Source organism: Notothenia rossii (genome assembly GCF_949606895.1).
Source record: "Notothenia rossii genome assembly, chromosome: 9".
Lineage (NCBI taxonomy): Eukaryota > Metazoa > Chordata > Actinopteri > Perciformes > Nototheniidae > Notothenia > Notothenia rossii.
Window position 1 is genome coordinate 73,215,314 of NC_136907.1, and position 22,870 is coordinate 73,238,183.

A 22,870-nucleotide genomic window follows, 5' to 3' on the forward strand; every position below is an offset into this window, starting at 1 on the left:
AATTGCATTTTAACGAGATGCTATTTATTGAAAAAAGGATATTCTGTTTTTTGTAAAAGGAGCAGATTTTAATAAAATGATCTCTTAGCACAGGACACATTTTTGATGAACAATATATATATATATTATTTTCTTCTAAGATTACATTTAACACGTAGTAAAAGCCTTATTGTATTTATTTATTTGCATTGATATTGATTTGTCCCAAAAGTAATGGAAAGTGATTAGTTTAGGTTATATGAATATCAGATACTTACAGTAGTTACTGATGGTTAGGTCATTAGTAAATGTAATGGAATACATTGTCACAAAAAATCCAAAACATAAGTGTGAGTAATTTTTCCATTTGCATGAACACATAATAGATAACGAACAATATAGGAATAATAAAGCTTTATTAAATGGCGCATGTATGCTTTCATTCAAAAATGTAAACAAGCATAAAACACACTATACAAAGAAAAACTAAATATATATATTTTTAAATCTTGATCATTCAAATAAAAATGTTATTTGTGTTTTTAGAAAATCTCTGTAATCTGAAGGCAACACAATGATTTTATGATTACTTGATATAATCATTGGATTAACAGGAACATTCAGCATTTTCTTGAAAGCTACCTTTTGTGTTTTCCTTGCAAAGCATCAATGTTTACATCAAGATGTACCCAAAATGCATTGTTGTACACATATTTATATCCATGTGTACATCTTGTAGCCCTGAGGCTGGTCACCTTGGTTGTTGCATTTTTACATTTTTTGATGTGTCACAATGGCTTATGAACATTTTAAAATGTTTTATTGTGTGGAAATAATTTGCAATCCCTAATCTTTCCCCTGCAATACCCTTTCCCCTACGTACCCCTGCAGTCCCCCCAACTACCCCTAGGGGTCCCCCTACCCCTGGTTGGGAACCAGAACTATGAGTTTATTTGTTCTTGTTGAGCTTCTCCATGAGAGATGAACCGTGATGACAGCAGACACCATGATGATCAGACCCACAGAGAACACACACGTCTTCACCAGGCACACAGATAACCCCTCTGGATCTGAAACACAACAAACAGAGAGTTTCATATCAAAACCGACACAGAGATCCAGACTGAGACGCACAACTGAGTGGAAGCAGCAAATCAGGTATTACTACTTTATTTGGATAACAGTTTGACTACTTTACAGTTTGCAAGTACTTTGAGTCCTACATTGTGAAATACTTGTAAAATACTTGCACTGCAAAGTGTGGTTGAGTTTTACAGACCATCATGCATCATGCAATGTCAAACGGCATGTTGGCGGTTTAATGTTGAATTAATGTTTATTCTGTTCTTCAAATATGCAGGTATTTTTGTACTTATACAAATATTCAAGTTCAAAGGTTTATTTAAAGGTTTGATATATGAGACCAACATCACATTATATGCTTAAAACATGATGTACTGAATTCATCTTGTATTTTAAAGTTTCTTTAAATTAAGTTGTTGTCGTTTTAAGTTTACATTTAACACCTCACACAGAAGTTTTGTTAAACTTTAAATTCCAAACTGTGTTGTTATTATCAGGAAGTAGTTTCTCTTTCAGTCTTACCAACAGGTTTGGCGCAGACATCTTTGATTGTTTTGGTGACGTTGGTCCAGCTGACATGGTTGCTATGGTTACAGATGATCGATCCACTTGATTGGTAGACCTGGAGAAAAGTATCAGGGATCCCCTCTGACCGCTCTCCTCCCTCCTGACTGCAGGTTCTGGTGTCACATGTGAAAGTGCTGTTGATGTGAGAGTCCTGTGAGCTGCAGGTCACAGTGAAGCTACAGGAGGAAGAGTTATCAGAGACAGAGCTCACTGTGAGGAGAGGGAGAGACGCTCGATCTGAGGAGGGAAGAAGCAGGTGAAGAGTTTTAGAAACAAGACCACAGAAACTCTATCAGTGTTTGAGAGGTTAACAAACCTACCTTGAACTGTGATCTTGTAATTAGCTTCTGTTACGTCTCCTGAAAGCTTCATCACTTGAGCAGTATAAACTCCACTGTCTGCCTCTTGGAGATTCTTCAAAACCGCAGAGAAATTGTTCACAGGAAACTCAATCCTTCCAGCATAATCAGGAAATACATTTGGATTGTTGCCAGGGTTAACTGCTAATACAAATTTGTTGTCATTGAATTTCCATGAAAAAAGAATCACATCCCCAAGAACATCATCTGCCGTGACATTCAGAAGCAAATCCTCTCCCTTCAGCACAAACACAGGAGTCCCAGCACTGATCCCTGTAAAACAGACACATCATTCCGTAAATATCACAATATATGGTTTTCAATTCTGAATGTTACTCCAATTCTGTACTTTATTTCTGACATTCTGATCATCATCTAAACATCACCATCTTATTATGAACAGAATTCATAATAATAACCCAGTGACCATCAAAGTGCAAAATTAATGTATGTTCAGCTTTTGTGTCTCTCCTGCTAATTAGTGTGATAAGTAACTTTTGCTGAAAGTGAACAGACATGTAAAACAAATGACTTACAATGTTCCATTACCATTAATACAGCTACACTCTACGATTCATGGGGTTAGTAGATTCCACTTAAAATTACATTCTTTTTAAACATAAATATTTTAGTTTTTTGACCTCAACTTATTTTAGTTAGTCTGTCAAACTGAAAAAGAACAAAAAAAATGTAACTTACAAATGCAATGATTTTGATAAAAATATGTCTGCGTTCACTCAACTAGTTAGAATAACTCATACCTATTGAGTTTCAACTGTTTGGTTTCAAAACTGAACACACGCCTGGACTTGCCCGGACTCTGAGTTGGAGCAATCTGCGTTCATCCTGGAAGCAGAACACTTGATAGCAGAGGATTTTAACCTAATAATCTATCAAGTTACCTGGTAAGTAGCCATTTTTGTTCAGCTTCATTTACAATAGCTGTTTACTGCATATACAGTGTAACACAAGCTGTAAGGTAGTCATTAGCTACTTGTTTTAAGCTACTGTAGCATGCATACAGTAGCATACTGATTAGCTGTTTGTATCCTCCTGTATCCTTTTATTTCACAGTTGTAGTCAAAGTTCATTATTTGTAATACAGTATGTATATATTTATATATATATATTTATTTTTTCTTGTTAGAATTAACGTTAAATTTGATAAAAACGGATTAAAAATAAAGATGAACAGCAACTGACAATGCTCGGCATTTTCATTTTTTGCAAACAAGCCTTTGTTTTTCTTTCTCAATATTAAAATGTTCTCCTTTTAAGGATGATTCGGTTGAAAGAATAAAAGAGGTTGCTATCCGGTGCTTGGTGCTGTGTCTTCGTGAAAAGGAGGATCTCTAAGTAAAGAAGATGTCACAAACGAGCTGAGAACCAAAATGCAACACACGGGAAACCAGGGATAGTCTGTAACCAGCTTTATTAAAGGCAATAGGCTGGTAGGAGACAAAACGGCAGATAGTAGGCAAAGGGCTGGTCGGGGACAGGCGAGGGTTCCAGGAGAAAGCAAGACGGGAATCGTAGGTACAGACCGGGTCAGGGAGCAGGCGAGGCAGGCTGGTCAGGGACAGGCAGGGTCGAAACCGGGAGAGCAATATGCGGGAAATACTGGCATGCTGCAAAGTACGATCTGGCACGGAGGTGAAAGTGAAGTGGGCCTAAATACTAATGGAGCTGATGGGTGTAACAGAGTGAGAGAGAGAGATAGGGTGTGACTACCAGGTGACTAAGGAATGTTAATGCAGAAAATAGGTGAGTGAGAAAGCAGACTGTGACAGAAGATGCTTAATTCTGTAACTTGTGTTAACCTGAAACAAAATGCAATGTTTTCAAATCTGATTGCACCAAAAACACTGACATTTATTTTCTAATCTGCTTATTCCAGGATGGTGAAGTGGAAGTTAGCCATGAGGTGCTGAAGATTGTCTTGACCAGGGGTGCGGATGCAAGAATAGTGATTGAAGGAACAGAAGTCCTTCAAATCTCGGATGCGACAAGAGCCTGTTTTAAGCAGGACACACTGACTGTAATTAGATCGTGTTAAAACATTGAATTAGACGTGTTTTTATCCTACCTTGTGCCTCAGTGCAGACCAGCAGCCCCAGAATCACGAAGACGAACATGACAGTCTCTGTCCGGTTGCCCTGCCTGAATACTCAATGTCACAGGTTACAGTGTGAGTCCTGTTTAGCTCTAAGAACACATCACCAAGTCTTCTTCCTGTAAAAACCACATAATGCATGATGTGAAATTATGAACTTCTCTTTTTCAAAGTTCCTCTCTTATCTTTGTTTTGGGAACTTTTGATAAAGAGCTTTTTTTAATCCAAACGTTTGTCAAGAAAGCAGATTTGAATGTGAAAGTCAATTACAGGATGATTAACACGGAACTTTACATTTCAGTTGGTGTATGTTGCAACAGATGAAGCAAATGATGGAATAAAACATTAAAATTGTGTTAATACATTACACAAAAACTGTAAAAGGTGTGGTGTGCACATTAGTTTATGTGTTGCTTTACTTTAACTCTTCTAGCTGGCGTCCTGCACAAACAATAATAACCACTTCCTTTCTCAGAGCTAAGTGTCTCACACCTCTTGCATTTTCCATGACTGCATACCAAACTATAGATAGCTGCGGTAAAATGTCAACGTTTTTACACTGTGTTTCAAAGAAAGAGAACGTGCAAAGATATCTTCACACAGCACATATTCTGCACAAAACAAATAACTAACCATAAAAGAAGGAAGGCCAGTCTCATGATCCTTTTACAGGCCATGACTTTTCAGTGACATTCTTTACGACATATTTAACTGTGACTTATTTTATGATTTTATACCATTACACTTTTTATGGCCCACAACACCAGGACATTTGATGGCAGATGATAATAACAGCACTTCTTAATGACACACTTTACAATGACATATTATGGCAGACGGGGCCTTCGCGACTCTCTCCAAGACTGATGTGGGAAACTCTCGCCGGGACCCCTTCCCCTCGCCCAGCCTCGCATTTTTACATTCGGAGCTTGTTTGCAGAACCCACTGCCGTGTTGTTATTGAGTTGCCACAATAAATGTGCCGTGGTTTTTCAGAAACCCTCCTATGTCTCCCTCTCTTTTCGTTGTGGCCTGCGAGCCGGTCATAACACATGTATATTGTATATTACATTTACAGTACAGTGCAAGGACTCTTACATATTTGTCTTTATAGCATATCATACTATGACACTGTTATCATGGCCAAACATGCTTTTAAATGACAGACTATTTGGTGATGCTATGGCCTATTATGATGAGATGATTTTTTCTTGTATGTTATGCTTGACTTTCTTATGACTTATTATGGCATTCTATACTATTCTATTCTATAAGGACATGTTCTAGATATGCTATAGTTTGACTTTTTAATTGCATTTTTACGAGATGCTATTTATTGAAAAAAGCATATTCTGTTTTTTGTAAAAGGAGCAGATTTTAATAAAATGATCTCTTAGCACAGGACACATTTTTGATGAACAATATATATTTTATTTTCTTCTAAGGTTACATTTAACACGTAGTAAAAGCCTTATTGTATTTATTTGCATTGCATTGATATTGATTTGTCCCAAAAGTAATGGAAAGTGATTTGTTTAGGTTATATGAATATCAGATACTTACAGTAGTTACTGATGGTTAGGTCATTAGTAAATGTAATGGAATACATTGTCTCAACAAAAAAAACGTGTGCGAGTAATTTTTCATCTGCATGAACACATAATAGATAACGAACAATATAGGAATACAACAGCTTTATTAAATGGCGCATGCATGCTTTCATTTAAAAATGTAAACAAGCATAAAACAAACTGCACAAAGAAAAATAAAATGTTTAAAAATCTTGATCACACAAATAAAGATGTTATTTGTGTTTTTATAAATCTCTGTAATCTGAAGGCAGGAAAATGATTTGACCTACAAACAGATGACTTGATTTAATCGTTGGATTAACACGAATATTCAGCATTTTCTTGAAAGCTGCCTTCTGTGTTTTCCTTGCAAAGCATCAATCAATCAATTTCATTTCAAACCTTTCTTTAATCAGATTGGTCCCATTGAGATCATAGATCTCTTTTTCAAGGGAGACCTGCAGCAAATAGGTTCCACACGAAACATCAAAGAATAAAGGACATCATACATTATATTTACAGGATACATTTACATAGTTATAGACATTTACAAGTGCCCATAGTATCAACGAGCATTTCATAGCCTAGCTTGAGAAACATGCAGAGGAATGAGATTGCTCAGTTTCAATTCTTGCTGAAGATTGTTCCGAGCAAGTGGAGCTGCGCACATAAAAGCTGTCTCATAAGACAGTCCTTGCTCTTGGCACATCTAACAATACTACATCATGAGATCTCAGACAATAGCTGCTTGCAACTCTCTGTGTTATCAGAGAGCAGATATAATACGGGAGTTTACCCAACAAAGCTTTATAAATAAACGTGTACCAATGACTGAGCCTCCGTACAGTAAGTTATCAATGTTTATTTATATAGCCCAATATCACAATACGACACCCTCTGCCCTTAGACCCTCACATCGTACAAGGAAACACTTCCGGAGAAAACCCAAAGTTTAAAGGGGAACATGGGAGAAACCTCAGGGAGAGCAACAGAGGAGGGATCCCTCTCCCAGGACGGACAGACGTGCAATAGATGCCGTGTGTAAATTGAAATGAAAATACATTTACAACATAGGTAGTCCAAATGTTAGGAAATGCATGTGTCTGTAATAAGAAGATGAATCCACGAGGATGTCCATCCAGTACTTATGATCCAGGACCACAGCAACAGGATCATCCACGACTCCGGATCCCGGCGTATATAGACACCAAAAAGAAAATTTGGGGAAACTGGGTTAATCGGAACATGAGAGTACACAGGTATAGACAGAGAGAAGGAAGAAGAAAGATGTCCCCCGACAAACTAAGCCTATATCAGCAAAACTCAGCAGAAATATAATCAAATCAGCAGCAGACATGTTGTACCCCTAAGGCCTTCTGCATGCACAATAGAAATAAAACAGGGACTCACTCGTCAAAAGAGGAGAAAAAAAAGAAAAGTGTTTCTGTAAAAGAGTGAGATACTGTTTATGTAAGATTGGTTGCATGTAGCAGTGGTTCCTGACCTTGAGCTGGTCGCCATTCTATACTATTATTATATTTAGTAGGTACCCCGTCACTCAGATGGGATGATTCGCCTACATGTTCTTTTTGTAACTCTATAACTCACCCTTAATATAAATGCATTTAAACATTTACACATATTGTGAGTGACCAAGAACGGGAGGGGTGTGGCGCAGTGGACTAGTGTGTTGTTGTTCGGATCTTGTCGTCACAGGTTCAAACCCCACTGCAGTCAGCATTTCGTTGTGTCCCTGAGACACTTCACCCCAAATTGCTCCTGTGGTGATTGTCCACAGTTTTGAGTATGTAAATTGCTTTGGATGAAAGCGTCTAACAAGTAATGTAATTTAATGAACGTAATAAAATGAAGACTCACTTCTAGCAGTTTCAACATCTTTTGTTAAGACTAGAGCTCTTAAAGAGACACTTGAGCTCGCCTGTCTTTCATAAACTGCAACAAGTCTGGAGGCGGGACACCAGGATTATGGAAATTGATTTGGAAATGGGTTTTTTTGTGTACATAATGTGCAACCCCTAATCTTTCTACGTACCTCCTGCAATCCCCCCAACTACCCCTAGGGATGTTTATTTTGTTCTTCAAATATGCAGGTTTTTTGTACTTATACAGTATGTGAGACAAACAGCACATGATATTCGTAAAACATGATGTACTGAATTAATTGTTTTATTTAAAGTTTCTTCAAATTAAGTTGTTGTAGTTGTAAGTTCACATTTAATTCCTGCAGCCTGACAGAGCGGGTTATTAATTCACAAATATGTTTTGTTAAACTTTGTTATTATCAGGAAGTAGTTTCTCTTAAAGTCTTACCAACATGTTTCGGGCAGACATCTTTGATTATTATGATGTCGTTGGTCCAGCTGTCCTGGTTACTAAGGTTACATATGATCGATCCACTTGATTGGTGGACCTGGAGAAAAGTATCAGGGATCCCCTCTGACCGCTCTCCTCCCTCCTGACTGCAGGTTCTGGTTTCACATGTGAAAGTGCTGTTGATGTGAGAGTCCTGTGAGCTGCAGGTCACAGTGAAGCTACAGGAGGAAGAGCTTTCAGAGACAGAGCTCACTGTGAGGAGAGGGAGAGACGCTCGATCTGAGGAGGGAAGAAGCAGGTGAAGAGTTTTAGAAACAAGACCACAGAAACTCTATCAGTGTTTGAGAGGTTAACAAACCTACCTTGAACTTTGACGTTCTATTTATCTAGTTCTTCTGTTGTTTCCTTTATCACTCGAGCAGTCTCCACTGTCTGCCTCTTGGAGATTCTTCAATTTCACAGAGAAATTGTTCACAGGAAACTCAATTCTCCCGGTATAATCATCAAACACTTTTTTTTAAATCAGAAATAAATGTTACTAAAACGTTATTTTCATAAAACTTCCAAGAAAAATATTGTAAATCCCCAAGAGCACAGCTTTGGTGACATTCAGGAGCACATCCTCTCCCTTCAGCACAAACACAGGAGTCCCAGCACTGATCCCTGTCAAACAGTAGACACATCATACAGTAAATATCACACACAATACACTGTATGGATATGACTATATTTTATTCATGACAATTATCTGATCACAATGAAATCCAGGCTTAACATTCAACCCAGTGACAGTAATAGTCATAGCCATCATAGTTTTTATTCAATTCTTTTTTAGTCCACTTGTTTCACTGGGACTTTCTTCAACCTTGTCCTTCATTTTCCTCTTCTCACTCTCACCAGTTTTGCTCCTTCTAAGTGCCCTTGAGCTATAACCTCTAATTGCTCTTAATTGCAGTGTAGCATAGCAGAGACAACATTGATGAACCAAAGAAGCAAAGTATTGTAATGTATCAAAAAACTCAAAAATAATTGCACATTATAATAACATTAAATTCAGTGTGCTGGTTTTATGTAATTTTCTACAGAACATTTTTTTTTCTTTATACTTTTTCTGTTTTAAATGTTTTATTCAAAGATAATTGGCTTATAATGCAAAGCACTGACAACCAGGCTCTGTTTTCTGCATTTAGTCCCTGAATAACCGACTGTTTTTATAGATAAATGATGAATTGTTATAGACAGTAAGAAGCCATCAGTTTTTTGACTGCAAATAAATTCGCTTGAGAAAACTCCACATGTCACTTTTTGATCTTACAATCTTGCAATAAAACTATTATAAATGTTAAACAGAGTATTGTTTAAACATCCTTTAATAAAATACTTTATTCTGAGTTACCTTTCTCTGGAATTCTTAGACATCACTTCCTCTTCTTTCGTTTGTGAGCACTTCATTTCATGGTTAAACAAATAAAGGAAGGTTATCTACCCCTGACATGTTTTAAGATGAAACATCTCAAATAACTTGTTCTGAGTACATTTTTCAAACTGAAGAAGCGTGCTCACATACTTGAGCTAAATCTGATAAATGTTAAAACATTGAATTAGACTTGATTTTATCGTACCTTGTGCCTCAGTGCAGACCAGCAGCCCCAGAGTCACGAAGATGAACATGACAGTCTCTGTCTAATGTCTGCTTCCTGTTTGGCTCTAACACCACCAAGTATTCTCACAGTTGGGTTTTTCTCTTTTAAAACCAAACAATCTTTTGCATGATGTGAAGACCTTCACTTCTATTTGCACCTTACCAACCAACAAACAAACAAACAAACTGTGCTCCATTTTGCAAATAAGAAAAAGGTGTTATGTTATCGAAACTCTAAATGTACATTGTTAAAACACAATTCTTCAATATTCTTTCATGCATATCACATCTGATCACAACTTTGCTTCCTATGTTTGGCACTTACAAGTTAACCATGTGTGACTTGCTGAGCCAAGCAGTTGGTACTTCTGCATTTTCTTACTCAATACATACTGAGAGCAAAATACTTTTAAAAGAAAGCTGCACTTGGGATACATGTTTCTGCAAACTGTGTGATAGTTGTGTGAAAATTAAAACACAGAAACGTACAGATAACTGTTTTAAGAGAACCAGAAAAGTTTTAGTCCAGAACAACAACAAAAAACTAACAACACGCATTATTTGAATGTTGTCTTATTCTTACTTCCTATTCATCTAGAGTTTTGTGTAAGGACAGAAAGCCATGGAATAAAAAACAAGACACAAGCCAACTTGGATCAGAATCACTTCCCCATCCAACACATCTTACGGATTGAGGTCGTATTTTAAACCTTTCACTTTTGTTTACTTTCTTAATTCATGTGAATCACAAGGTAAGAACTTTATTTTATATTTCCTGTTATTGATCAACATTTTTTTGTTTTCAAAGTTAATGTTGTTGTACTGTAGCTCTACTTAGGCAATATACAGTCAGTAAGATTATAGCCTACCCTTTATGTTTTATTTTTGAATTTAATAGTGTTCAAAAATGTTTTGCTCGATGTTATGGTGATGCTAATAAAATGTAAAATTGTATTGAGATATTTTGATATATACAGTTATGTCGGTAATGTAAAGGAAATGTTTCTCTAAAAGTGAATATGGATACATGCTGGTTTCAAAGACATAATAATAATAATAATAATGCATTACTTTTTTATTGGAGACGCCCCTTGATCTGATGAACAAAGCCCTAGCCCAGCCTTTCCCAAACTCAGGGTCGCGACCCAAAATGGGTCGCGGACCCGTTTTGATTGGGTCGCAGTTAAATGCATTGCTACACACACAGCGTCAGAGCTGATGGCTGCGTTGCAAATAATTAAAAAAAATTCTAATTTTTTTATTTTATTTTTTATTTTGAAAATGAAATTATGCGATATAGCATTGTATATTGAATGATTTAATTTTCTAAATACAAATAAACTACAAATAAAAGATAGTATTTGTATCAGCTCTGACGCGTCCCCCGCGAAAGTTTTCGCGCTGTCTGTTTATTGTCTGTTGATTAATCCCGATCGTACATGATGGCAAAAAGACGATACAACGAGGAGTTTTTAAACGTTGGCTTCACAAAAGCTGTTAGAAGTGGAGAGGAGCGGCCTCAGGGTGTTTTATGTGGAGAGGTGCTCAGTAACGAAAGCTTGAAAATTAATAAATTGGACCGGCATCTCCAAACAAAACATCCTCTGCATCGGGACAAATCGAAGGATCTTTTCATCTGCAAAGAAGAGTCTTTCAAGAAGCAGTGTTTTGACGGCGGAAAAGTAAGTCACTGATTTGAATCATTTGTTTTGTGTGTTTGTGAGTTTGTCAGGGTCTGTTGTGAAATTGTTTCGTTAATGCAAAGTTGGATGAAATGCAGACTGAGCCCCGGAGCGGACCGCCAGCTGCGCGCTCTCGCGCGTCCTCTACTCGCTCCCGCGAGTCCACTACATTCTGCAGCGGCACAGAGCGGTGTTTCAACTTTTACGAGCCTGAAATGTTTTTTAAACGGCCGGGAGAAAAACAGAGAAACAATAACCACAGGAAGATTAGAGGGAAAGTGACCGGCAGTATGAGAAGGAAAGCGAGAGAAAGTATCAGCCGCACGGACGTGACTGCTGCTGTGTGATGCACATAGGAATACATATGGGGGTTATTCCCTATCTTTATTCCAGAGCGTGGTCTTTACATTTGAGAGCATACTTTATTGATTTCACGTTCAGAATATGTATTTATTTCCCTCAAACCCCGTCCTCACACTCAAATAGTGCCTGCTTGCGCTTAGGTTTGCTCTGCTTCTGCTCAAACTGTACGCTTGCACTCAGATATATTTCTGCTTACAGGTTTCCTGTGTTCCAGCTTAAAACCTTCTCCTCGCACTCAGGCTGTTTCTGTGCGCTCGTGAAATGTCTGCTCTCAGATTTCTTCTGTGCGCGCTTGGATCTTTTGTGCAACAACCCTGTCAAAATCCCTCTGTGGGGATTCCCCACAGTATTGAGTATGTAAATCGCTTTGGATAAAAGCGTAATGCGCTATAAATGCGGTTGCCAGGTCCACATTCGTACGCCGGCTGGTGTTAAAAATCACCCAATAACCCAGCAATGTTAATGATAATATCTTATCTGTTATTTTCAGGCATTCAAAGGGAACAGAGGGAGGGGCACTGAGGGCATCCTATCAAGTCAGCCTCCACAAAAAAAAGTTAATCAGTTGCCAAGTGTTGGAGTTTCTTTGTCTCTCTCTCTCAGAGTGTTTTATAACAGCTCTGTTCATTTAAAAGTGTTTAAAAAATGTGTGTACATAGTTTTTGATCTAGTGACAAACTTAATGTTGCACTTCTTAGAATTTAAATTTGGTCTCACCTTCGATGTACTGTTTACACTTGACTGCACTTATAGTTAGTGTTTTGTCCCTTTCAGTTTACAACATGTTTGTTCTTTGTTCATTTAAAATAGTTTAAAATGGTGTGGACATAGTTTTTGAGCTAGCGACAAACTTAATATTGCACTTCTTAGAATTTTATAATTAAAATTAGATTTAGACTTTATATACTTGACTGCACGTCCATTTCGTCTTTCTGCTTTGATCCTTATTTTTTCTGGGCAAGCTCAAAGGGAAGGTTGTTATGGTGAGAAACCTAATAACTGCGATGCACTTTTATAATTAAATAAATATTTTCATTTACATTTTAAATTCATGTTGTGTTGCATTCTTTGTTTATAACTGTAGATATTATGGAAAATCATGACATTTTTTGAGCTTGGGTCCCTTAGGACCACAACATTTCTGTTTTGGGTCTCATGCTGAAAAAGTTTGGGAACCCCTGCTCTAGCCTATTGTGCCAACACCACCCTGACATGAGCAACGAACAGGAAACTGGGGGAGATGGAGGCCCACAAAACGCTGTGACTCTTCCGCATACAGCGCATTTGGAAAATGAAGTCGTTTGTTACAGTTCTCTTTCTCGTTTATGAGCTTTGTTTATGTGGATCACAAGGTAAGAACATTATTTTGTTGTCTTCTTTTATTGATCTACTTTTTTTCGTTTTCACAGTCAAAGTTGTTGTACTGTATACTACTTAAACAATATAAGATTAGAAACGTAATGTTTTTTGATTCCTATATTTCAATTGAGGTAGTATTTAGAAATGTATGCAATTATTAGTTATCTACTTATTGTCATTTAATAAAGTAGTAACACTAATTAAATGTAAAATTGTATGTAGATATTTTGATATATAGAGTTATGTCGGTTGAAACCACACCCAGACACAAAGTCCTGGTGATGTAAAGGGAACATATCTTCAGTGTAAGTGAATGTGAAATACAGCAGAAACTTGAACCAAAATCCCCAGTCATTAGGATTATTAAATAGTATCTATACTTTTATGAATAAATTGGTCGATATAAAGATTAACATTTTATTTTAATCACTTTTGTGTGGCGGTACGCACTTTTTCAGTCCTTTCAAGTAACAGTTTAGATATTTGTATATTTCATAGTGTAGTTGTCAGCATAATGAACCCGTAAATGTTGAGTCCATCAAAGTTTTATGATATAAATGTGTAGTCCCCAGCACAAAGAAACTGCTGGATTAAAAGTTGCATATTTTTGGCAATTTGTACAATTAGAATAAATTGCGTTAATTAAAATAAATGTACGATGTAAACAATAGCTACAAAAACTTTTGGCCGATTTGGAAAATCTTGAGGTGGTTTGGCAGTTATTGAGGACGCTGAATCCATTTCAGACAGTTTCAGGATCAAAAGTGGCAGCTTCAATCAGCAAGTGGAAATATACGTATTCTTGGTGGCTGATTTTGACTACCATGTGTTGCGATCATTGGATATAGAGAGCAACATTTTCGTTCTCGCCATCATTGGTGTATTACTTTGGTATCTTCGAACGAGAAGAACAAGTAAGTCTAAGTGTGCATTTCATTAAAAACATTTATTTTAGTTTACTGTTTGTGGGAATTAAGTGTTTTAGTCAAGTTCATCATATGCCACCGACACATCCCCATTTTCTATTGAGCAATCACATAAAACATATCTGAAACCTCTCATACAGCAACATACTCTTTATAATAATCTACATATCGAGGCTTTAAAGTGTTCAGCTGTTTGAAAAAGATAATTTAGACACAACCAACATCTGGACTCAATGCAGATGCAGCTCAAGTAATGTAAATGTTATGAAGGTAATGAGCATTAAAGGTGAAGCTCTCTAAATGAAATGTAAATTAGTGCAAATCCACATATATTTGTTTTTGACTAACCTGCAGGTAAAAGGGTGAGAGCACAAGAGGGAAAGTATTATTTTTACTTAGGACAATTCTTTTTCAAATAAATAGATGATCTGTCCAATCCAAATGAGTCCCATAAATCTTCAAAATCGACTTGAAATTAATCAAAATCAACTCACAGAGTACAAATAATGGCATATTCCTTTAAATTACCCCCAAACAACTCCAAAATGTTCCAAATCAAACAAGATTTTTTTTTTAACTATTGTCCACAGAGGCTCAAATGGTAATTCATGCTAATAATAATTATGCTGATCGTAATCTTGATAATAGGAGTATTTTATAATCACCTATAGTAGGAATAGAGAAATATTCAGTATTACCTAAATAATCATATATTGTGTGTGATATTTACTGTATGATGTGTCTTCTGTTTTACAGGGATCATTGCTGGGACTCCTGTGTTTGTGCTGAAGGGAGAGGATTTGCTTCTGAATGTCACCAAAGCTGTTGTTCTTGGAAAATTAGATTTCTTTTCCTGGAAATGTAATAAAAGTAACATAGTAAGATTGAATTTTAATGACAAAGCAGTCTCTCCTAATTACACTGGAAGGATTGAGTTTACTGTGAACAATTTCTCTGTGAAATTGAAGAATCTCCAAGAGGCAGACAGTGGAGTTTATACTGCTGTCGTGGCAAAGCTTTCAGGAGACGAAACAGAAGCTAAATACAACGTCAAAGTTCAAGGTAGGTTTGTTAACCTCTCAAACACTGATAGAGTTTCTGTGTTCTTGTTTCTAAAACTCTTCACCTGCTTCTTCCCTCCTCAGATCGAGCGTCTCTCCCTCTCCTCACAGTGAGCTCTGTCTCTGATAACTCTTCCTCCTGTAGCTTCACTGTGACCTGCAGCTCACAGGACTCTCACATCAACAGCACTTTCACATGTGACACCAGAACCTGCAGTCAGGAGGGAGGAGAGCGGTCAGAGGGGATCCCTGACACTTTTCTCCAGGTCCACCAATCAAGAGGATTGATCATCTGTAACCATAGCAACCATGTCAGCTGGACCAACGACACCAAAATAATCAAAGATGTCTGCCACCATCAAGATGGTAAGACTAAAAGAGAAACTACTTCCTGATAATAACACACAGTTTGGAGTAAAGTTTAGAGCTTTCAGTATAATCATTTTTTAAGAACACTTTTATGAAAAAACAATTTAATATAAGTTTAAAAAGCAAACCTTTATGGGTCTTTAAATCAGTAAATAAGTATTCCAAGGTGTGACATATACATTGGGTTTGTTACAATTATGTTTAAAGTCAAAACATTTTTTTTATCATTTAAAAAAATATTTAAAGGAAGAGATTCTCAGGAGGCAGAAATGAACCCATTGAAGCCATTATAATTATAAAATAAACATTTGCAGTGCAAATCTCCAAAACATGTTTGCTGTGAGCAGTGTTTTCTCAGACAGGAAATGAAAAAAACGTGTGTGTGTGTGTGGGGCAGAGTCTTTAAAAGTTTAAAGCCTGTTTTTTTTTATTGTCACATGTTTCAGTTAAACCTGTACAAACAAAATAAAATGAGGAGCGTTATCTTTCAACTACAATGAAGTGTTTTAATGAAGTATTTTGTAGTTTATAAAACTAAACTTGGAATAAGTTGGTGAAAGTTTCTGCTCCAGTAATTTGACTTGCAAAACCAGCTATCATTATCTACCAGCGTTTCTTTGAGTGAACAAGAGCCAGGTGGTGTTTACATTTGCTCATTCAGTGACCTGTTGAAGGTTGGAAATGTCACATTGAACTGAGTAACTGTTTGGTTTAACATATTAGGGTTGAATCAAACAAATTCAATTATTTCTTACTCAGGTCTGCTACTAAGATATTTTTGTGTAATTAAAACAGTCTGGCAGGATGTGATGCAGTAACACTAAGTTTATGAATGTAACCAAGCATTATAATGTGGCTTATGTTTTTATTTACAGTTCCTCCCAAACCAGACCCTGTTCCCATCATTTTGGGGGTATTCTTCACAATTCTCATTCTCGCCATCATTGGTGTATTACTTTGGTGCTATCTTCGAAAGAGTAAGTCAAAGTGTTCATTTTATCAAAAACATTTATTTTTGTTTGACTGTTTGTGGGAATTAAGTGTTTTATTCAAGTTCATCATATGCCACACATCCTCATTTTCTATTGAGCATAAAACATATCTGAAACCTCTCAAACAGAAACATACTCTTTATAATATTCTCTTAAAAAAGATAATTTAGACGCATGTATACACAATGTCTGGACTAAATGCAGATACAGCTCAAGTCATGTACATTGTATGAAAGTGATAAGCATTAAAGGTGAAGCTCTCAAAATGAAATATAAATTAATGCAAATCCACTTTTTTTTACTGACATGCAGGCAAAAGAGTGATTTTCGAAAATACAATTTATGATACTGCTCAGGTAAGAGACAACGTATTTTTTAAACTTTTGAGTGAAAAGTAAAAAAATGTAACAGAATCTTCGATTTTTAACAATTAAACAGACTTGGACTCAATATGAGGAACAAGCTAAATCAATAACTGGAGCCTCAGACAGTTATATTGTCTACTATGCACACAGTATGTAATGGTTATTTCCTGTTTATTATCCATGACTCCTTTCTACACCACCGTCTGCCTGCAGTTCCAGGTCCTGCTGCTCACATGTCTGGTTGTGCTGCTTGCTCTTTTTAAGCTTTGGGTCACACTAACCTGATGCACCGCGATGCTTCTCTCTAAACCGGCTGAGGTCTCAGTCTGGCAATTATTGTATTCAAACTGCACTGTGTTTCTTAGTGATGTGTATTTGTTTGCTTGTGTACGTTTTTAGTTTTAGTTTTTTTAAATATAGTTTTTCCATAAGTTTATGCCCTGATGGAACGATGCTCCTTCTTCTAAAATTCAGAAGGTGTCACGTTCTTAAAACTCTAAATAACATGCTGGTGTCGTAAACATAATGCAGACACAGTGACATTTACCAAAGGTTTTTTTCATGCATATCACAAACATGAGCAGAACTTTGCTTTTCTATTTTTGTCACACAGCCGTTAATCAAAGCCATGTGACTACCGAGCCGAGTGGTTTGTACTTCTTCTGCATTTTCTTCCACAACACATACTGAGAACAGAAGCCTCTCACGGGAAAGCTGCACTTGAGATTATGTTTTCAAACCGTGTGATAGTTGTGTGTTAGTTAATGTGTTATTAAGTTAAACCCAGTAACGTACAGAGAACCAGACAGTTTAATTATTTGTCTCAGAACAAATGAACGGAAGAGGGAAACCTTGATTCCCATGTCTGTTACGAACTCAGGCACTTAGGAGGTAGGACCCAATTGCACGACCCTGGAGACAGAGGTAAAGTATTGGAAAGATACTTTATTTTTCCAAAAGCAGGCAAGATGAACAAAAAGTCACCATTGAATCTCAGGTTGAGATGATACAAACGAATCTTACATTTTTTTTAAACACCATTATCCCTTTTGTAGACAATAATATGGAATTGTATTGTATTTGAGGAATATATGACATATACAAATACAATATTATACAAACAACCTTTGGTAAATCAATGTTTTGTTATGTTCCAGTTCGTAGCTCCAGCCCGGCGTAAGGACCCAACAGCTGAGGAAGCTTCAGCTCTGCCTCTGTCCTGCATCTACGCTTTGGTTGATCCTAAAACTTCACCTCCAGCACCCACTGAGCCTAGAAACACAGCTCAGCTCGAGAGTGTGTACGCTCAGGTGAAAAAGACCACACCAGGTCCTTGAAAAATGATCAGGAGTCGTATCCCACATACTGCACTTGTTGGGATTACGATGTATGCCAACTGAGCCATGGACTTTATTTTCACGTTACCCTCTTTTAGTGTGAAAATCCTAAACCACGTCCTGTGTCTGCACCCAGAAGTGCTCTAACTCCACCTTCAATGCACAGTTGTGATTGGTTAATGATCGGTTGAATTGACTCATCAGCTTTTCTTGCAGTTTATGAATTCTGAATCTCTATGGCTATGGGTGGCCATCTTGACTCAAAGGACATTATTTATTGACTTCTCAGACAATCCTCGGACAAAAATGTATTTCATTTTTTTACATCTTAATGTTTTGGCATTTTTTGTATATCTTTAATTTCTGTCTTATTGGAAAGCAATGATGTTTTGTAAATTTGTACGAACGTTTCAAAGAATAAGCTAACTTGAAGAGCAACAGGAACCACTGATCCTAGTGAGCGTCAAGCTAATTAGAGGATGAAACCCTTGCAAATTCACACATCACAGCACACACAGTGAAATATGACCTCTGGGGGGTTGGAGGTGTCTGATGCCTTGCTCAAGGACACCACGGCAGAGCCCAGGAGGTGAATGTGAACTTCTACAAGTATCAGTCCACATTCCATATTTTAGGTCTGTTCGGGGACTTGAACCAGCGACCCTACGGCTCCCAGTCCAAGCCCCTTCTGACTGAGCTACTGCCGGCAAGAAGACTATTCATTGGATTGAAAGTTTCTCTCCAGTTTACACAGTTTAACGACAGGCTTTGAGAGCAACAGATTGTAGTGGAATTAATGTTATTGTATGCAAAAGATTTTACAGTTTTTACCCTTAGAGTTCGAGAAATACGTTGTTTCTGCTACATAACAATAAAAAGGGGGACTATAAGAATGATTACAATGTTACAATACATGTTCAAGTAAAGAAGTATATATTATGACGCTCATTCTCACACAAAGTTCAAGAGTCTCATAACACCGAGTCTCGAGTGAAACCAAAGCTAATCTTCCATTGTTGCCTGGAGTTTAAAGAAGTCATGAATTTTTTTGAAGTTTTCATTTAGGATACTTTCACTCTTCTTCCTTTAAAAATAAAATGTACTTTTAAATGCAGTAGGTGCACACCTGATTTATAAAAAAAAATGTATTCTTTTATGCAGTAGCACCAACATTGATTTTAGTGAATGTAGTCTATAGCTACAGGATTCTTTCTTTTTTTTAGTTAGTTTCTATTTCTAAGACACTTTTCAATAAAAGTGTCAGATAAATAAATGTGATGTAATGTGAGTAGTCCTATGTCATATAATGTTATGTGAGAGGTCGCGTTAACCGGATATTTTCCGTGTATGACGGATTTTTTTTAACAATGACGGACAAATCTGAAAGCAGTCTGTAATTTTGACAGATTAGAACAAACTCGGAACAGCGCCAAAGTTTCCCCGCAGCGAGGCTCTGTTGTTATGCCGTGTCATGCATGCCCTCCAAAAAGGAAACTATACCGTTTCCAAACCTAACTGTGCCGTACAAATCATTTAAATGTCTATGAGTTTTGGCTTTACGCTGTGGACGCTCCCGCGAGGTGCAACAGCCACACGGCGCATGTGAACGGCCCCCCCCCCCCCCACCATTGACAGTTCACGAGCATGCTTTTTTTCTAAGGTTACATTGTTCTGTTGTTTTATTTTTTTACACCTAGGTAAAAGCCTTGTTGTATTATTTTGCATTGCTTTGATTTTGATTTGTCCCAAAAGTAAAGTAATGAGTTTATGTTATTATGAATATCAGATACTTACATTGGGTTAATGACAATTAGGTAATTAGGAAATGTAATGGAATACATTGTCACAGCAGAGTGAAACAAAGAATTGCCACACATGATCTTTAGTAGAATCCAAAAAATCACAAACATATAAGACGAGTAATTTGTTGATCTGTATGAACACATAATAGATCATGGAAAAAATAGGAATACAAAAGCTTTATTAAATGGTGCATGTAGCAGAAAATGCTTTCATTAAAAAATGAAAACAAGCATAAAACATACTGTACAAAGAAAAACTAAATATGTTTTGAATTGACTATAAAAATATAAGATCCTTTGTATTGCTTTTATAGAAATGTTTGGAAAATCGAAATGATTTGACCCACAAACAGATTAATTGATATAATCGTTGGATTAACAGGAATATTCAGCAGTTTCTTGAAAGCTGCCTTCTGTGTTTTCCTTGCAAATCATCAAGATTTAGCCAAAATCCATTATCAGTGTACATATTTATATCCATGTTTATTGCTCGCAGCCTTGAGGCCACTCACCTTTGTTGTTGCATTTCTACATTTCTTGATGTGTCACAATGGATTGTGAACATGGATTTGAAAATGTTTTTTTGTGTGTAAATAATTTGCAACCCCTAATCTTCCTACGTACCTCCTGCAATCCCCCCAACTACCCCTAGGGGTCCCCCTACCCCTGGTTGGGAACCAGAACTATGAGTTTATTTGTTCTTGTTGAGCTTCTCCATGAGATGAACCGTGATGACAGCCGACACCATGATGATCAGACCCACAGAGATCACACACGTCTTCACCAGGCACACAGATAACCCCTCTGGATCTGAAACACAACAAACAGAGAGTTTCATATCAAAACCGACACAGAGATCCAGACTGAGACGCACAACTGAGTGGAAGCAGCAAATCAGGTATTACTACTTTATTTGGATAGCAGGTTGATACTTTACAGTTTGCAAGTACTTTGAGTCCTGCATTGTAAAATACTTGTAAAATACTTGCACTGCAAAGTGTGGTTGAGTTCTACAGACTGTGCATATAAACATTATGCATTGCAAAACGGCATTTTGGCGGTTTAATGTTGAATTAATTTATTCTGTTCTTCAAATATGCAGGTATTTTTGTACTTGTACAAATATTCAAGTTCAAAGGTTTATATAAAGGTTGTACATAGGTTCTGTATATATGAGACAAACAGCTCATTATATGCGTAAAACATGATGTACTGAATTAATCTTGTATTTTAAGGTTTCTTCAAATTTAATTGTTCACATTTAACACCTCACAAAGAAGTTTTGTTGAACTTTAAATTCCAAACTGTGTATTATTATCATCAGGAAGTAGTTTCTCTTACCAGTCTTACCATCATGCCTGTGGCAGACATCTTTGATTGTTTTGGTGTCGTTGGTCCAGCTGACATGGTTGCTATGGTTACATATGATTGATCCTCTTGATTGGTGGACCTGGAGAAAAGTATCAGGGATCCCTCTGACCGCTCTCCTCCCTCCTGACTGCAGGTTCTGGTTTCACATGTGAAAGTGCTGTTGATGTGAGAGTCCTGTGAGCTGCAGGTCACAGTGAAGCTACAGGAGGAAGAGCTTTCAGAGACAGAGCTCACTGTGAGGAGAGGGAGAGACGCTCGATCTGAGGAGGGAAGAAGCAGGTGAAGAGTTTTAGAAACAAGACCACAGAAACTCTATCAGTGTTTGAGAGGTTAACAAACCTACCTTCAACTTTGACGCTATATTTATCTAGTTCTTCTGTTGTTTCCTTTATCACTCGAGCAGTATAAACTCCACTGTCTGCCTCTTGGAGATTCTTCAATTTCACAGAGTAATTGTTCACAGGAAACTCAATTCTCCCTGTATAATCATCAAACACTTTTTTTTAAATCAGAAATAAATGTTACTAAAACGTTATTTTCATAAAACTTCCAAGGAAAATATTGTAAATCCCCAAGAACACAGCTTTGGTGACATTCAGGAGCACATCCTCTCCCTTCAGCACAAACACAGGAGTCCCAGCACTGATCCCTGTAAAACAGTAGACACATCATACAGTAAATATCACACACAATATACTGTATGGATATTACTATATTTGTGTATTTTATTCATGACAATTATCTGATCACAATGAAATCCAGGCTTAACATTCAACCCAGTGACAGTAATAGTCATAGCCATCATAGTTTTTATTCAATTCTTTTTTAGTCCACTTGTTTCACTGGGACTTTCTTCAACCTTGTCCTTCATTTTCCTCTTCTCACTCTCACCAGTTTTGCTCCTTCTAAGTGCCCTTGAGCTATAACCTCTAATTGTTCTTAATTGCAGTGTAGCATAGCAGAGACAACATTGATGAACCAGAGAAGCAAAGTAATGTAATGTATCAAAAAACTCAAAGTACACGAACAAAAATATAAACGCAACACTTTTGTTTTTGCTCCCATTTTTCATGAGATGAACTCAAAGATCTAAAACATTTTCTACATACACAAAATAACCATTTCTCTCAAATATTGTTCACAAATCTGAAAGAATCTGTGATAGTGAGCACTTCTCCTTTGCCGAGATAATCCATCCCACCTCACATGTGTGGCATATCAAGATGCTGATTAGACAGCATGATTATTGCACAGGTGTGCCTTAGGCTGGCCACAATAAAAGGCCACTCTGAAACGTGCAGTTTTGCTTTATTGGGGGGGTCTGGGGGGGTCCAAAAACCAGTCAGTATCTGGTGTGAGGGTTAGGGTTAGGATTAGGGTTAGGGTTAGGATTAGGATTAGGATTAGGTTAGGTAAAAGCCACCAGATCTCCCCATGTCGTTCGACGACTTCATGGTTATACAGAGATCCAAGGAGAGGCACTCGCACTAGATGACGTGTAGGCACATGTCCTAGCTCCGGTATCATGACTGAGTCATAAATGTGTAAATGTGTAAAGTGGACAGAGTAATTTAAGTTTGAAAGAAAGAGACAGGG

General features: G+C 37.1%; 1 protein-coding gene and 3 long non-coding RNA genes across 12 annotated transcripts in view; 3 read left to right on the plus strand and 1 right to left on the minus strand.

The window, feature by feature from the left end:
* The window catches only part of LOC307020212 (SLAM family member 9-like), a 31,663-nt gene that overhangs the window by 7,148 nt on the left and 1,645 nt on the right, over positions 1–22,870 (minus strand). For 2 of the 9 annotated variants that reach the window (XR_013802794.1, XR_013802795.1), the window contains 3 exons: positions 21,618–21,923; positions 21,245–21,534; positions 20,066–20,713 (listed from right to left, as the gene is read on the minus strand). Coding sequence is in view for 3 of the 9 variants with exons in the window: in XM_079651446.1 (XP_079507572.1) it covers positions 898–1,049; positions 1,585–1,866; positions 1,950–2,261; positions 4,075–4,123 (795 nt within the window). In the remaining 6 variants the exon portion in view is untranslated. Of the gene's footprint in view, positions 1–62; positions 1,050–1,584; positions 1,867–1,949; positions 2,262–4,074; positions 7,224–9,401; positions 9,452–20,065; positions 20,714–21,244; positions 21,535–21,617; positions 22,347–22,870 lie in introns of those variants that run through there. The other 7 variants (XM_079651446.1, XM_079651445.1, XR_013802793.1 and 4 more) reach the window with 7 other exon arrangements.
* On the plus strand, positions 3,241–6,502 carry LOC307020227. Its single transcript, XR_013802810.1, has 2 exons — positions 3,241–3,752; positions 3,886–6,502. It is a non-coding gene; the product is annotated as an uncharacterized lncRNA (long non-coding RNA).
* Positions 12,831–15,398, plus strand: LOC307020225. The gene is made up of 3 exons (XR_013802808.1): positions 12,831–13,044; positions 14,734–15,039; positions 15,123–15,398. It is a non-coding gene; the product is annotated as an uncharacterized lncRNA (long non-coding RNA).
* Positions 16,282–19,215, plus strand: LOC307020223. Its single transcript, XR_013802804.1, has 3 exons — positions 16,282–16,384; positions 16,712–16,755; positions 17,378–19,215. It is a non-coding gene; the product is annotated as an uncharacterized lncRNA (long non-coding RNA).